This window comes from Amyelois transitella, chromosome 17, assembly GCF_032362555.1.
Source record: "Amyelois transitella isolate CPQ chromosome 17, ilAmyTran1.1, whole genome shotgun sequence".
Taxonomy (NCBI): domain Eukaryota; kingdom Metazoa; phylum Arthropoda; class Insecta; order Lepidoptera; family Pyralidae; genus Amyelois; species Amyelois transitella.
The window spans coordinates 4,399,580-4,417,477 of record NC_083520.1 but is presented as its reverse complement, the minus strand read 5'-3'; the positions used below and the strand labels follow the sequence as shown (position 1 = coordinate 4,417,477).

Genomic DNA, 17,898 nt, shown 5'->3' with positions numbered 1-17,898 from the left:
TAAACGCAGTACACGTAGTTTCAAACTTAGTATTACATGAAACTTGCGCTGTTAAACTTTGTGATGTTACTAATTGCTTGTAATGAGAAAGAGAAAGATTTTAGGTCAGTATGATAAAAAGATGTTAATTTTAGTTTAATACAAATCAATGAACCAAATGGATCTTGAAATTCTTATAGTCAATTTAAAATCGTCTTCATAATTGCGTAAGTTACTTGTACACAAAATATTAACAATGAGGCTAGCGTACAAAACGCTTCTCCAAGAATATGTAGGTACGCAGACTATTTTACGATAAAATGAATCATAAAATAGAAGCTGGAGGAAGATCATACAGCAGAACGTGGACGGAATAAAACAGGAGTATAATCTTATTTCCATACTGAAGTATTGCTCAGTGATTTATCATCGTGTTGGGTACGAGATCTCATTACACTTCATGAATATTGAAGCTGTTCATGATTTAAATGAACACGGTTTTATAGTAGTGGAATGTGTTTATTCAAACACGTGTGAGATTCGATTCCTTGTCGTAGTTGCTATGGAAAGTAAAATTAGACAACATTTTTATGCAAATTTTCTAAAGGAAGTGGTTTTTACTCTTAATCTTTTCTTAATTTTATTTTAGAATTATTTTTCGAATGTCTCATATTTTTCCTATCCAAATTGCTTAACAATGTGATCACAGAATGATTTTAAGGAGGCAAATAAATGTACAATAGTCATAGCCATATTTTCTGAAAGATATCATTATATTAACCATTCAAAAGAAAAAGAAAGATCACTGGTTATTCTTTTTATTTAAAATTGATATTTTCAAGAATAAAATAGAAATAGGGAAAAGTTAACCAATATTCTGTTCAAACACCAGAAACGATATTTTAGCGTCCTCACGTATCCTTAAAAATAATCTCGGCATTTTCTCAGCTATTAAGTCAAACAACGTTCCAGATAAAAACTCTCTTAGAGAGATTGCTCGGTAATTTTAACACACGCTGCATGATGACTCCATCAAAACGGAATAAAAAACACAATACGGCCAGGAGAAAAGTTCGCTGAACAAAACATCTGCTGTGAAATGGGGGTACAACACAAACTGTTTGTATAATACCGTAAGCCCCTGCTACTGTCATTGTTTAATGGCTAGTCGTAAAAGGGTATTATCGTTTCATTTTTTGCTTTTCCCTCTCATACATTACGAGGTACTTTTTGGTAACGAAATTCAGTAGTAAAGAGACTTTTTTACGGATTTATTTAATTTTTCTTTAGAAAGATGCGAGACATTGTTGTTGCTGTAAGAATTTAACTGTTACTACAACGTAATGTTAATACTAAAAACTTAAATAAAAAGAAATGAAAGTATTTTGAACCTACCTTATATGCGTCAGGAATGTTAACTGGCTCGCCACTCTCCGCGACGTAACCCACAATCCCGCTTCCCCAGGGTATCCGGATTTCTTCCAGCTGTTCCATCTGTTCTGGAGTAGATTTTGAACAAACGTCGAATAGTTTTGATACCAGGCATCTGTGGACAAGAAGATTTTTAATAATAACATAACGTTACTCTATTTTCCACAAGACAACTGGGTATAACTAATATGGGCTAGGTTTCGTGAAAGGTCGTGGAGGTCAGGCGGAAGTCGATTCATGTGTATATCCGTTTCATGATTTTAGTTTTGCACAGACCCTTGACTTACACCAGGACGATAATGCCACAAACTTCCTCATGAGATATTTTTTCAACAAATTTCGTTCGTAATTGAACACACGACATCCAATAAATCAGAAAACGCCGAATTTCTTGAAATACGTAAAGAAAATGGGGACACTTATGTATGTATAAGAATGCATCACATCACATAATTAGTAATTATGAATCTAGCTACAAATAGGTGCAGAGCTAGAACTAGCTGAGCTAAAGTTTTAAAAACTAAAATTCATGGTTACAAGAGCTCGCACGACTAGACCGTATTTACTATCCGCACAAGACAGGCATAATCGAATTCCCGCTGGTCGCCCTGGGAATTTTCCAATCGGCAAGTAAGAATTCGTTTAATATAAAACGGCATGCGAGTAAGACAAAGTGATGTGCAGCATGATACATAAAGTTTCATGACAGGTCTAGCTTGTGGAATTTTCCTAATAATCTTTCTTGTTTCATCTTAATCCTCAATTTCGTTATTTGTTAATAATAATAAATTATAATCTCATTACATATAATAAAGAAATGTGGATTGAATTAAATTGTGGATGAAGCAAAGGAAGTATGCAGGGATCGTGGCAAGTGGAAAGAGGTAGTCTCTGCCTACCCCTCCGGGAAAGAGGCGTGAGTTTATGTATGTATGTATGTATGTACATATAATAAACACGAGTATTTAATAAAGTGAAGATGGGAACCGGAAGGCCCATAGAGCTATGAGTTCATGATTCGATTGCATTTACCACATCCTAGCGAAGGTATCTTCGACAAATGATGTTTCTGTATTTCATGCTAAAAATGATTATTATCCTCGTCAATAACATAAAAAATATGAAACAACGTAATATAAAATATTTATTGAGACATCAAAATGGAAAACTCATTTTTAAAGCTTTCAACAAGGTAAACCTAATAAAAAGCTTTCCGTTAATCAAATACGCAACAAAAAAAATAATGTCATAAACCTTCTTCTGCCCTGAACTGCCTTAAAGAGCCCACTCACGGTAGTTTTCTCCTTTTGCATTACAATGTGTCGTCCCAGAATAACATTAATGATTGGATTAAAGGGTATTGAACTTGGCGTCAGAATTTATAATCTTTCCCGCGCCACAGCCGACAACTGAAAGCTCAACCAAATTTCTTAATAATGAATCATTTATTCTATATTCAGCATTTCCGGACTATTGCTCAAGTATAGCTAAGCAAAAAGTCAGCTACTAACTATTTGTTTCATACGGAAATAAAAAAAAACGCAAAACTTCGCTAGCAGGAGGTCCATCGGGAATGTATCTCGAAACTCAATAAAATCCCTGAGGCGAAAGCCTAAGTGGTGACTACACATGTAACTTCGTTTGTACTTACACTGATATAAGATAACTGGATGTGCGTCATAATGGAACCCGTTTAGGATCCAACGATCAATGTGTAATGTTATTGCATTCTCTAAAAGAAATCTCAAAGGAATGGCACTATTTAGTAACGTATTAAACACAGTTGAGCAAACATAGTTTTCTCAATATAAAGGGGAGCGTGCAAGGTGTTATAAATCAAGTTGGCCAGAAAATATTTCTTTTTGTATACTTAAGCGTGAATAAGAAGGATCTTCTTATTTTCTTACAATAATTTTAATTAATTTCACTTTTGATACGATATTTGGACCAAGATTTCTGCCCAGCAACATCCCAGACTACCGAAACCTAGATAGTTATACTGAACTTGTTGGCCAAAAATTGCTGGATAAAAAAATGGATAAATTAAAATTGTTCGTATACAATTGATCAGTACTTACATTAAAATTTATGTGGAAATTTCATTAATACCTTAAGCAATTTTACTAATAAATAAATAATAAATATTAAAGTACATGCATTTTAAACGTAGGTATAACAAAGACAGGTTCGTACTTAAATCTTTATACCGTCATCAATTTAGATAAAAAAATAAAAACAGGTTGCTAGCCCATCGCATAAAAGAAGAATCCCAAGTTTAAAAGCATATACCTTAGTCGCTTTTTACGACGTCCATAGAAAAGGGTTGGGGTGGTCCTATTATTTTTTCTATTCGTGCCGGGAACCACTGTCTCAAATATAAATAATTATACAGACACGACATGAATGAACAAGCATCGGTCACGGCCACGCAAACTTTTCCCCGTTTCCCGAATCCCTCGCGATCCTTTCATTTGGTTATGACTGCCGCGCATCTCTAGATGTCTCTTTATATATAGCATCTTGCCTCCCTCCGCCATAACCTTGGCATTGAAGTGTCATTCAAATTTGGAACTCGTCATTCGCGGTTTGGCGAATTGGAACATTTGTTTCTGATTCAGGCTTATCTTTTAATTTTTTTTTTATCTATATCTCAAACTAAACACTATCAAAAGTTTTTATTCTGTGACGAATGTAACTTATCCTCGGACATCTAGTGTTCTCAGCGCTTTGAACCGTCTGCTTAACACAAACAAAAGGTAATTTCAAACGTAAATAAAGTGGCTAATATAAGCAAATATACTTTATCACAGCGCAATGACAATTCGGTGAACACAAACAATGCTATCTATACTAAAACAAAATTCAAAGATTCTGATAATATTTGAGATTATTTATAGAGTCTGTCTGTTTCGAAGATTAATTAAAACCTTAAAATTAAAAGAACTTTTTGATAATCACTTGACATTCCTACTTCTGGTCGAAGTTTTATTAGCCGAGAAAGGTGCAATCGGCAGCAATACCAGGATAATCATGTTTTGGTATATTACTACGATTTCATCATTAAGACAAATTGCTGAACTTGGCCATTTGGTCTTTTCAAGATTGTTGGCTCTGTCTACCCCGCAAGGGTCAAGACGTGACCATATGTATGTATGTATCATACTATTTGTTGTAAAGCTATATGCGAATCATTAAACAATATGTGTGAGATTCCCCTGCAAATGTCAGACGTTAGTCGCTTTGTGTAAAAAAATGACTTATCTGAATTCAGGATCATATTAGTTAAAAGACTTACCCTGGGCTCTTATCCAGTGAGGTATGTAACCAAATTAACGCCAGCAGGAACTTATTCCAATTAAGTACGCGTGTCCCGAATGTAATAAAGGAACTGCTTGGCATTAAAATATGGGGCTAAGTCGTGTCGTTCACAATCTTATAATAAAATCAATAAAAACTTTCATGGACCATTAACTTCTTGGCTTTGGCTAGAAACCGAATTTGGGAGGACATTTACGGTTTATGAAAAGAAGAATTTAAAATTTAAGGCCATTTATTGAATTTATAACTATGTTAGCTAGGAGCGTCGGTAAAAGAGAGAATAAAGGAAAGCGGCCATTTTTTATGACCCTAAATAATATTGTACGCAATAGTTTGAAAGCTGGAGTAGGTAATCGTCATGAAAAACCTGCATGTACAACTCCACAAATAACTTAAACTCAATTACTCAAAGCAATCTGATAAGGCTACCCTCTCAGCAGTGTCTCTGGAGGTCAGACAGCTGTCTTTATGGACGCGGCAGAAAAAGTCTAAAAGACTCGTAATGTCGTAATGATGCTTGACGCCACGTTCAACTGAATTGTATTGAGATACAGATGGTAAGAGGTAACTAGCTTATTTCTTTAAAAAAAGAGTCCCAAGTGTATAAGCCATTCCCTTGATTGACTTTTTAAAATCTGTGCGGAAAGGAAGCCAGCTGGCTCTTTTTGTTAAAGTAGATACATAATTCTTCAACTCCCTAGTTCAATTTAAAATTGTATAGATAAATTTAAAAAAAATTGTTAAACTGAATCTGATTCACCGTGTATCATTCATTTCAGATACGAAGAGTTTCATACCAACGTGACATTACACTTCACTCATACAAAACATTAATCACTAAAATACATGACTGGATGAAAAAAATTAAAAAAAATATTTTAGTTACATTCAAATAACGTAGGTATTCAATTGATGTCAAGCTTTGTCTCTCTTTATAACACTATGTACGCCAAGTTTGTTACACCGCAGACCTCAAATTGTAAATGGGCGTACTTGCATACCCAAAAGTAATTAAATTTGTTAAGTTAGTTTAATAACTTGGGATATTATTACTGGATTTATACCTATGTTTGAGTAACTTTCGTGCAGTGAAATTAAATAAGCGAGCATCGAGGTTCGAATGCTTTATAAGGTAAGTGTCTTAAAAAGTGTGCCCGTTCCTTTGAAGCACAGGTTCTTAACCTACCTCAATCATGTATCAAAGATTATTCTGTTTCAATGCTTGACTGATAACCGACGCTCTCTCGGTAAGGGAGACATCTTGAGAGCACCTGCAGATACAAGTTGGGTGACTTACACTTCAAATTTGTGGACCAGACTTACCCTCTCTAGAATCAAAGACGGACCCTCAGAGAGAGGACGCAACTGGAACTAATGCCAAGAGCAAAAACATATCTACGAAACAAGTGACGACTTGTTTTTGATCAACATTTTAAAGCTTACAACACGAATATACTGTGACCACATAAAACGGAATGATCATATTTATGTCTCAAAGCTTTCAAATGGTTGACGACAGAATGAAAAGTATGTATGAATAACTCTTTATTATTCACTAAAATTATAAATACATTAGTTAGGAGATAATAAATTAAAGTATACGATTACATGCTACGTTTGATGTTTACAAACAGATCATATAATGCAAGCGGATATACGATAAGGGAAAGATTTAACGATATATACGTATCAGCACATTCAATGTTTATGTTCCATTCGGTTTTATTATGACCCACGGTGTTGGGTAAATTATGACTTGCGCACATATCTCGCAAATTCCCAAAAGTCATTACTCGTATCGACAACGATCAGATGTGTGTGCCGTCGTAACACGTTGAACTGAAAATAAATTACTGTATTGGATATTTATAGAAGCTGTTACGATTATTTATGATCGTCACATAAGCTGTGTTTGTATAAGCAATCATATGGGGCTAGCCTATTGTAATAATTAATGAAACAAATATTCGGTCTATGTTGTTCGCCGCGAACTTGGACTTCGTGAATTCTTTTACAATTTTCTACTTCAATTCTTTTTACAAAATTGATAATATCTCAATAACGACTGAACAAATTCTGGTGCAGAAAGGACTTACATACCATTCAAATTTTATCAAAATCAAACGAGTGATTTAAAATTAATCGCGTAACAAACATACACATAAATGTATTTTCGCCTGAAGTTGATTGGCAAAAATAATAGTATTTCAAAACATAATTGCCAATCCTATTTAAATACTAAATGGTACTAAATCTGATGTTACATTTGCAATTTCAAAAGTAATCTGTAAATCCTAACTAGACTTTATATGTGCTGAATCAGAGCAAATTAAATGAACCTAGGCACAACTTAATCCGTAGCGTATCAGAATTTACTAAGTTCTTTGTCTAGGTTTATTTCAATATGTTTGTGTGTGTTCTAAATTATCCACTTTATTTCTACTCTGGTAAATAATTACATACACACATACATACATATAATCACGTCTATATACCTTGCGAGGTAGACAGAGCCAACAGTCTTGAAAAGACTGATAGGCCACGTTCAGCTGTTTGGCTTTATGATGGAATTGAGATTGAAATTGTGACAGGTTGCTAGCCCATCGCCTAAAAGTAGAATCCCAAGTTTATAAGCCTATCCCTTAGTCGCCTTTTACGACATCCACGGGAACGAGATGGAGTGGTCCTATTCTTTTTTTATTTGTGCCGGCACACGGCAAATTGTAAATAATTACATGTCGTTATTAATTAATAATTTATTCTTTGACTAAAAATACCTATTAAATATACGCTAAGAGCAGTCTCAATCAAAAGTAATATTTGCACTAGGTATATTTACGAGCGAAGGTTTTGTGTGTATGAAAAGTCGTAACCAAAAGAAAATTTAGCTAGAAATAGTTTTTCGCTTTTATCTGAATATCAGTCTATGTCTGACTCAAGCCACAATTAATCCGTACCTGCCTTACACTGAATAGAATGTAGTAAAGGGAATTGTGTACGTACACGTGATGCAAAAAGTGTTGTTATTTCATATTTAGTTTGTATATAACTGATTCCAGATTGTGAAAACTGTACAAAATTATCAAATCCGTTGATTTGATAATTTGAATAAAGCTGTAGATATGAATAATGCCGAAATTTTGAAAATTCCCACGAGAGCGAAGATCATACTGGAAAAACAATTGGAATAGCAAGATTTTGTGGGAAACTTTATTGTAATAACTTGCAAATTTTAAACACCCGCTTATTATGGAAGTGTCAGTATTTTAATCTAGCAAATTTAAATGACAATGCCGCTTTTCTGAAGCTTTAAGGAGCTCCGTAATTGAAATTTAAATCAAATTGAGATTGAGAATTAAAAATACACAAAAGTTTATTGGATTATATTATTTCGCTCTAAGAATATCGACCAATCAAAAAAGAGAAGTCCTGTTTATTCTTGAAAATGGAAGCTCAGTAACTACATGGTTGATGGGACTCGTCAATTAAAATTTAGCTAAACCAGTCTGAATCCTATTCAAGAATAAAAATAAGGTAAAGTTGAGTCAATGGTTATTGTTGGTTCCAAATTGAAAATAATAAAATTAATATTAGTATTCCAAGCCCGTTAATCTGTTAAAGATTAAACCAGGTTAATTACATATTCCAGAGGCTTTATAACCGACGTGCGCGGAATAGTTTACGCAAGTGATCGTTTTAATGAGCACATTTGTGTTCACCGCCATAAAAATGATCACGAATCATACATGCAGCATTTTATTGGTGATACTCATTGAAAATTTGACAAAATAAACATGACTAAAAACTAAAATTAATGATAAAATTAGCATAGAACACAATCAAAAAAATATTATTCGCCAAAGTAAATCATTTCACAGAGTGACAGCATCAAATTAATATACTCGTATTTTAACTCACTGTTAAGAGGCAACCTAATAATCGTAGGTAATTATCACAGCCATAGTTCATAAATATTTAAAAAAATTACCCAGTATGCGGTATCAGTAAAAAAAATATTATACAGGTTATTTATGTTCGTGCTTTTCTACAAAGTTTGTAGGCGACTGTACTTTAAGCATACGATTTTTTCCTTTGTCACGGTCACTAATGAATGAGGAAAAAAATTGCGGGCGAAACGTTTGGGAGCTGAAAAAAGAAATTCGTTTATTTTCCAGGGATCAACAAATAATGTGGCGTCATTTCCTTGCACATTGCTTTATGGCCTTGCACATTGCTTATTAGCGCGTGCTTTTAACCATTTATAAGTTTATTTTTTGGTTTGTTTGTAATATATAGAAAACAATGTGGTATTTTTTGGTTTTTACTGTGCCTTATTTCACCCCGGTCTGCTCTTAACCTCAATTTAGTAAATATTAAGCTTGGTCAGGTTAAGAAATAGATTTGAGTATGTTTTTTTAACATCATATCACAACTAACTCTAGTCATCTATAAATTGTGACAAATTTTGTTTCCTACTATTAGCCAGAACATTTTAAAACTTTTTACCGTTGCAGATTTTTTTATTAAATTCTATCAAAAATCATAACTAACACTGAAGCACGATGTTTGAAATTTCAATATAAAATTTTATTCAAGGTATGCCTCAAAGGGATTCATTACTCCAGATTTTACGAATGAGTCGTCCAGAGAGAATTGTCTGAATATTTTCTGAACACTTCTTTGTTGAAGTGATATATCAAGTATTTGAAGTCATGACCATGTGAAAACTGTTTATTACAGTCAGGATGAACTTCCATTTAAATAAATTATTAAAATTTTCATTTTTATAAAAAAAAATATAAAACGCAAAATTCGTCATTTATAAAAATTATTCTATTAATAAAAGTACTTGTCCAACAGCGGGTTAGAATCGAGCGAGAAGGATCATGCAATGATTTTCTTATTTTCAATTTCTTTTTTTTATTTAAAAACCTTTATCCACATCTTTTATAAAACTTGACCGTTTAGGGTAGGTCATCTTAACCTGATTTCTCACAATAACCTCCAATTTGATGCGTATTCGTGACGTCAACCATCCATCCCCTTTCAATGTAATCTCTAATCATTAAAATTAATAATTTTATTCAGAACAGTGGTTCCGGCTCCGGCACTTTAGGATAGGACATCTTAATTTTTTTAAGCTTTCAAACTGGGCTTATCAAGTCTAATATAATAAGCCTTTTCAACAATACAATAACCATGATCCGAGGTGGGTTATTTACGTTGGTCAGACGTCTCCCATCTGACGCTTTTTGTAATAGAAATTGAACTTACGAAAGACGATCGAGAAAAATAAATATTATAAAAAGATTAGAATATAAAGTTGGGACACTTCTTGAACACGATAGGCGTGTTAGATCTAAACCCTATCGCGACTTGAGGAATAGTGGCTTTTTCTACTCCATTAGTATGTAAAATATATGAGTAAACAATTTATGACAAAATGGGTTGTGTTAATACACAATATTGCCGCTTGTGCCAAATGGCGCCAGATTCCTTGCCACACTGTTAAATATGCAATTGACAATGATGCTGCAATGCGGCACACTCTCGTACGCATGAACTACACGTACCGGTAATCACGTCTATATACCTTGCGAGGTAGACAGTGCCAACAGTCTTGAAAATACTAAAAGCCCACGTTCAGCTGTATGCCTTAATGATAGAATTGAGATTCAAATATTGACGCATAAACTAATAGATACTTATATTAGTCGCTGGAAGAAAATATTTAAAATAAAAGGATCCGGCTATTGGAACCGCGCATCCAGTTGTTAGCGGTCCCAGGTGACTTTGTATTTCAATTAAATTAGCCATTAATTTTTTATTTATATTTTGAAGTAGGTAATATAGATGATAATAATAATGAATTTATAAAGGAAATATTAAAGAGAAAACAATGTAAGTAGGAAGCAAACGTAAATTGTAATATTGGCATTTTATATTCTAAACTCCTTGTTCGCCTGAGTGGTGCTAAATAAATTTCGATCGAACTCAATAACTCAAAGTCATCGAAGCCAACGGCAAATTAATTTTCATAATTAAATTTTAAGCCCTTTCAGTCTAATTGTGTTTAGGCACCCGTCGGTCAACAGCCTTATTTGTAATCGTCATTCCTATAACCCTTCACAAAATTTATACATATTTCAAATACCGTACATATTGAACATATAATATTCTAAAACATGGCGCATGAAGTAATGCATATAGATCTTCTTGCTAACGACAATTTGAGAGTGGGTAAGACTTGACTTCTTGGGTACCTGTGTTCTACGATCCCGCAGACCTAACTCAGATTGAATCATTAACTCTTAGATAAACATACCTACATCATGTCGATATTTCGTACTGGGTAGAAAGGACGAACAGTCTCTAAAGGTAAGTCCTGGCCACGTTCTACTGGATGGCTTTCTGATGGGATAGTATGCCTCACGATATATGATCGATGCCTAACGCTCAAAAAATTTATCAAACATAAGACTTATGAATATAAATAAAGGAATCGGTAGGTATTATTTGACCATTATTCTATAAGATGTCATAATAATAAACAAATAATAAAACTGGCCTTAAAAGGAAGCATTATATTGTTAAGTCACGTAATCGTTAATTCATCCCAAGTATAATTTCGCTAAGTTAAGTACGGCATTAAACTTTATTGTCAAAGGGACTTCAAGTCTGATTAATTGGACAATCGTTTTAAAGAATGACTCATCTTTTGTACAAAATACTATTATTATGCTAATACTTATGACATTGAATGGTGTAATAAACACGTGCCGTGTGGTTCCCGGCACCAATACAAAAAAGAATAGGACCACTCCATTTCTTTCCCATGGATGTCGTAAAAGGCGACTAAGGGATAGGCTTATAAACTTGGGATTCTTTTTTAGGCGATGGGCTAGCAACCTGTCACTATTTGAATCTCAATTCTATCATTAAGCCAAATAGCTGAATGTGGCCATTCAGTCTATTCGAGACTGTTGGCTCTGTCTACCCCGCAAGGGATATAGACGTGACCATATGTATGTATGTATGTATGTAATAAACATAGGTATTGTATCTAATTAAATTAGTTTAGACTGTTTAGATCCACTAAATATAAAATATAGGTACCATCATAAGGAAAAACATACCTTTTTGTAACACACATGATGTTACAAGAATTTGTTTATTGAAACCAATTAAACATGATTTTTGAATTCAGTCAACAATATAGGAAAATGTAATATCAGCAATAGGCTTCTTAAAAAAGTAAACAGACAAAAGAAAGAAATGTAATAATTAATGTGACTTTTTGAAAGTTTCCGATCTATAAATAAATGATTTTCTTTCCGTTTTCTCATTTGGGAATTGTCTTTTTTCTGCATATTAAGTCTGTTACTCCCGGCATATTACTTATTATAAGCACTCATTAATCACTAATAATATCCAAAGAATTGTTGGTAGGTAAAATCTACATAACTTATCCCAAACGTCTACACCCAAATCTTGTCAGAAATACATTTTATTTCAATTTAGCAAAGTGGTTCGGGAAAGCCGATACAATGTAAAAATACTGGATTTAGTCCGCAAGTGTAAAACGTGCAAATACAACCCTAGGACTTAGTGCAATACATTCCTATTACGCGAAGACTTGCCCTCGCCTTGGATAGCAAATTCTCATTCTAATGTTCTGAAGAAACAAAGAAGGTTTCTTTAAATCTCCGGTTGCAGAACTTATTCCAAAACGACCACATAAAATTTGTAATTTGTTTTTAATAATGATTAATTGATTACATACATTTGATAATTATTGTTACATTTAGAATATTTAAATATTTATTTAATTCTTCCCAGAGATGAGAAGATTACCGGGATTATCGCTTGGAAACTGGTGGACATAAGGTCGTGACTATCAAATCACAGTCTTGTAAAAAGGAAGATTATTCAGACAAAATTAACATCCAAATTTGGATATTTTCTTAATATTCTCAATATTTTTCTCGAAACTTTATTTGATGTATGTACTAAGACCCTTCTCAATCTAAATCCATGTCGCGCTCGATTTGAATGACATATCACGCGACACGAATAAGTTTTGTACATTTTTTTAGAAAACATAAAAATAGCTAACCAACAGTGTTGACAGTTACACTTATTGAACGTCCATATAATGTGTTTGACGTTATACGCTATTTTCTTTTGATTCTTTATATTTGGCATCCCTTTGTTGGTGTCATCACGAACTTTGTCTTCTATTGTGTATCTTGCCTTTAATAAAGAGATGTAAAAATGTTGATATTATTTCCCAGCGTCGTTTGGTGACAGCGAGACAGATGACCATAAAAACTTTACCATATCTTTTCGTAAGTAGGTACGTGATCTTTTTAGCGGATACCAAGTTTTGTAATACGGATTGATAAAAATTAAAGTTATTCATTTTAAATGTAAAAGACTATCTGCCTGTTTGTTAAGCTTTCACGGCTTTACCTACTTACTATACGGCTATTTATTATCCAAGCCCACAAACATAGCCTACTTCTTTCATGAAAATTCCCATGAGAACGGGTATTGCAGGTAAAAGCTTGTGCTAAACAAATGAGTACGCGACTCATTTAACAAGATAAAACATTAGAAACAAATGACTGAATTTAAAGAAAATCGAAAATAAACACGGAGAAATCTCATGAAAATTCTGTGTAAAGTGGAAATGTTCCTTATAATGGCGGTTAAGATCCGAGCTGGAAATCGACGTAGAGATGTCTAATGGGAAGGAAAAGTGACAATTTCTTCCGTCTGGCGTCGCTGGTTTCTTCGCAAACAATGAAAATACGTGGCGGTATTATTGAAGCGCTCTCAAGGTGATATTAAAAATGAAAGGGTATTTTATGATATTTCTTTAATGGCGGCAGAGATGAAGTTACTTAATGTTGAAGACTTCCTTCAGTTTCACGGTTGGTTTTTCATGTTTCTTTTAAAATAAAGATCAGTCTCATATCAGTCTGTGAAATACTCGTTTCGATTGACGATAAAGGCAATGTTACAGTAAAATTACGTTTCTTTGACCATACTCTTTTGAAATCTTTGACCATAGTATGACATAATTAGTATTCAAAGAAATCTTACCTTCCATTTTGAGGTTGTGGTGAAGCTACCTTCTCGCCCTGCACAAGAAACAGGGACCCCCGATCAGCATCGAGTAAAATTGACACGTTCTGTAGGATCTTGTGGCATAGGACCCGAACTTCCAGCTCGTTGCAAATATCTTTTACCTGAAGAAAGAAAAAAATATTAAATAAAAAGCTTGTTTTTCAGTTTACGAGGTGATTTGAAAAAAAAAAAACAATTCACTGCGGAAATTTAGATACATCTTCTCTTAGATTCACTTCATACATTCGGTTAAGGCTGTCTGTATTATATAGCGTCTAACTGAAGCCGTAGTGTCTTTTTTCTATACATATTTCTACAATCAGAACATTGTTATAATATTTTCGGCTTACATCTACGACTACATATTTTTAAATGTGCAAAATGTAAGCAGATCTTTAGCATAAATTTCTTTGTTATTTTGTAATACGTCGACGTCCATTATGTTCAATGTCACACTTCTGAAACAGTTCTAGGTCATGCGTGTAACTCGTGCGTAGCAATCCCACGAACTTCAAAAAAAACTACATTAGGTACCAATTGGGACAAATAGATTATTAGACATTATCACGATATGGGAAGATTGTTAGACAAACAAGGAAAAGGAAAAGTTCCGATTACTTCTTGTAGGCACAAGAAGTAACCGGAACTTTTCGAGAACCGAAACCAAAAACTAGTACCGAACCAATAACATGACAACAGAATAAAGGTTAATTCACTAATAAAGAATTTTTAAAACCATCCCTTAGCGAAAACGAATAAGTGCGAAATACCGATCAGAATTTAGTTTATCCTATAGGAAGATTGTGAAATTGAGTTTCAAATAACATAAGAGAGGATCCGTAAATCCACGTAGGAAATTAGCTCGGAAATCAAATCCAAAAGCGAGTTACGGCTACGTGGGTGGACGGATGTCGACAGTTCCTCACTGACGATTCGTCTCGCGTTGATTTACTATATGTTTATACTGTGAATTCGTTTCATTTTGAAAACACTTATTGTGATTGCCCGTGTAATGCGAGTTCATTGTTGTTGTGTTGTTTTAAAGCGATGTTTTGTTTTCGTCACATTTCATACGAGTACTTGTTTCTGTTGTTGCTTTTATTGTTTAAGTTTATATACATTATCTTATGTTTATAATCATGTCTAACGTCTTCGTTAATATACAAGTTTTTTCAATATTTTGTTTTACCAGTCGCAAGATAGTGTCCTGCTTTGAGATCTTCTTAGATATATAAAATAATCAAGGTAAGTATATCATTAGGAATTTGGAGGACCATTTATCGCACTTCACGAATGTAAACATACAAACCGTTTTATATATAATTCTGTAACTCGGGCTCCTCTCCAAAGTGGTGAGGATGCAAGGGGGACTAAAGCTAGAAGGAAGAAGAAAACTAGTTCTATGTCATTCGTGCTTCTTCACTTCTGTAATTTAACATTGTTTTTATAATGTTACCACAACAATGTGAATAGATTTAAACTGTCTCCATTTTGAACACACATCTTAACATGTCGAAACATCCCTAGGGATTTGCTTAATTTGCCATTGCAATTTATCCACGTCCCTTCCGATACCCACACAAAATGATTAATTATCACAATTTGGGTCGAACGTGACGCCTCGCCAATCCAGGGTTACCCACTATAGCTCGATCAAGTTGATAAAAATAATTAAGATCTAATTTTTGTCATGTATTTGAATTCTGAATCCAGTTTAAGTCGGAATCTGCATCAAGTTTTGAAAATGATTTTTTTTTTTAGATTTTATTGTCATTCAGAATCAATTAATTCATCATCATAAATAGGTACATTATAATGCTTAAAAGGTTTTAAAGTAATGCGGTTTCCATAACTCAATTTTAGGGTAAATTTATACAGCATCTTATTATTTATTTAGATGTAAGTATTTTTAGTTTGTTTACATACTTTTTAACAAATGACTTTACATAAGTCTTCGGTAGGAACATAAAATAATAATGGTAACACTTAAAATAAAATCAATACTATAACCTCGAGAAAAATAGCAAGAATGAAAAGGAAAAAACCAAATACATATTCTATGAAATACATATTCTATGAAATAAAATACATTTTGTCGGACATAAACTAGCCATGAAACGTAAGCTTTTCGTAAGTCCAAGAAAACAGTAATTGAAATTCAGAAGTTGTATGAACTGGATGGAAACTTTGTCCGGTGAGCACACAAACTCTAGGAATCAGGACAGCAACGGACTAGACAATTTCAATCCGACAGTATCTTAGCTAAGTTAGGTCTTGATTAATTTCTACATTTAAATCCAGTTCAGAATTACCTTCTTCAGAAAAATGCTGTTCCTCCACTCGCATTTCTTATGCATTTTCAACCGAGATACATTTTACTTCACTTGGAAGACCAACAACCGTTTACGATAAATAGAGCTATATATATTATATATTATGTATATGATACATACTAAAGTGATACTTAAAAATATACTGTAGTTAAGGTAATACGTAGCCATCCTACTACTATTATAAAGGCGAAAGTTTGTATGGATGTTTGTTACTCTTTCACGCAAAAACTACTGAACCGATTACCATGAAATTTGGTATGTAGGTAGCTGAAGACCCAGAATAACACATAGGCTACTTTTTATCCCAGAGTTCCCACGGGATTGATAGGGTTTCCATGCGGACGAAGTCGCGGGCGGCCTCTAGTATGGAATAGTATCAACTAACCTTAGCATTGTAGGCAGAGATAAATGCCCATAAAGCAAACAAGAGTCGTCAATGAATGCGCCATGAATATGTAAGGAGCATGCACCGTGCATGTTGTAGGTTCACTCAAGGTCATTGGGGAATTTATTATTATAAAGAAGATATCGCTATTATTTTTTAAATGTATTATTCTTATTAGCTTTTATCCGTAGCGTCGCCCGCGCTTTAGCGTCACGGGAACTATAGTTTTACCGGGATGAAAAGTACCATACTTTTAATTTTACAGAGTGTCTGATAAATAGTGTAACATATTAAGGAAATAGTGAATCAAAAACATAACATATCATAACTTGTAACCCTATAAAAGTATATTTATCAACAAAATACTCAATATTTTATAAGATAAATAATCAAAATAGTGCACAAAGTCTTTGGATATTTTTTTGTATAATAAGGTAAAATTTTAATCCCCTTTTTATATTCGGAATGAGAATCGGATACTGAGTGCCCCCTTTCAATATCTAACGCGATTTACCATATAAAATAATAAGACCACTCCATCTCGTTGCCATGTAATTCGAAGGCTTTAAACTTAAGACTTTTTTTAGGCGATGGGCTAACAACCTGTCACTATTTGAATCTCAATTCTATCATTAAGCCAAACAGCTTAATATAGCCTATCAGTCTTCTCAAGACTGTTGGCTCTATCTACCGCCCAAGAGATATAGACGTGATGATATGTATGTATGTTAACTACAAAAGTAACTTAAGTAAGTAAGTACTTCAACCCAATGGGATGTTAACTTGACATGGCAAAAACTGCTTTTAGAAAGGGTCGTTATTGTATGTGAGTGACATATCAAAGAGAGGTTGTGTCCTATATGATCCCTTTCAACAACTTCATCGGAACTGCTAGCAAACTTTTAGTAACGTTATCAACCATCATGTTATTTATAACTTTAAGCAAGGAACTTTAAAAATTTATATTAAGGTTATGTCAAGTTGGTATTTTACTGAAACGCAAAATATCTTTTTATTATTTAAGTTATTAAATAAAAACCAAACTGAATAAAAAGCTACCCAATTTTTGATTTGTGAAAATTTTTAATACTTTTCGGGAAATAGAAACCAAATTATTACTGGGAATTGCTAGTCCCTAAACAAATATTCGCCTTTAGGGAAATACACTTTATACTTTGAACAACAGTAAATATAGAAAAGCTAGTATAAACATACATAGTTTGTACGCACACATTTGAGGGATGAGACGACGAGAAAAGATTGTTTTTACTGACGGCTTATGAAAAATTGTGCTGGAGCGTTTTTCTTTGGGTATATTTT

At 33.5% G+C, this 17,898-nt stretch overlaps 1 protein-coding gene across 14 annotated transcripts in view; it reads right to left on the bottom strand.

The window, feature by feature from the left end:
• Positions 1-17,898, bottom strand: part of LOC106143408 (dual 3',5'-cyclic-AMP and -GMP phosphodiesterase 11) — a 175,776-nt gene that overhangs the window by 34,178 nt on the left and 123,700 nt on the right. For all 14 annotated transcript variants that reach the window (XM_060949020.1, XM_060949024.1, XM_013345474.2 and 11 more), the window contains 2 exons: positions 13,837-13,982; positions 1,375-1,525 (listed from right to left, as the gene is read on the bottom strand). In XM_060949020.1, the coding sequence (XP_060805003.1) occupies positions 1,375-1,525; positions 13,837-13,982 (297 nt within the window). The remainder of the gene's footprint in view (positions 1-1,374; positions 1,526-13,836; positions 13,983-17,898) is intronic.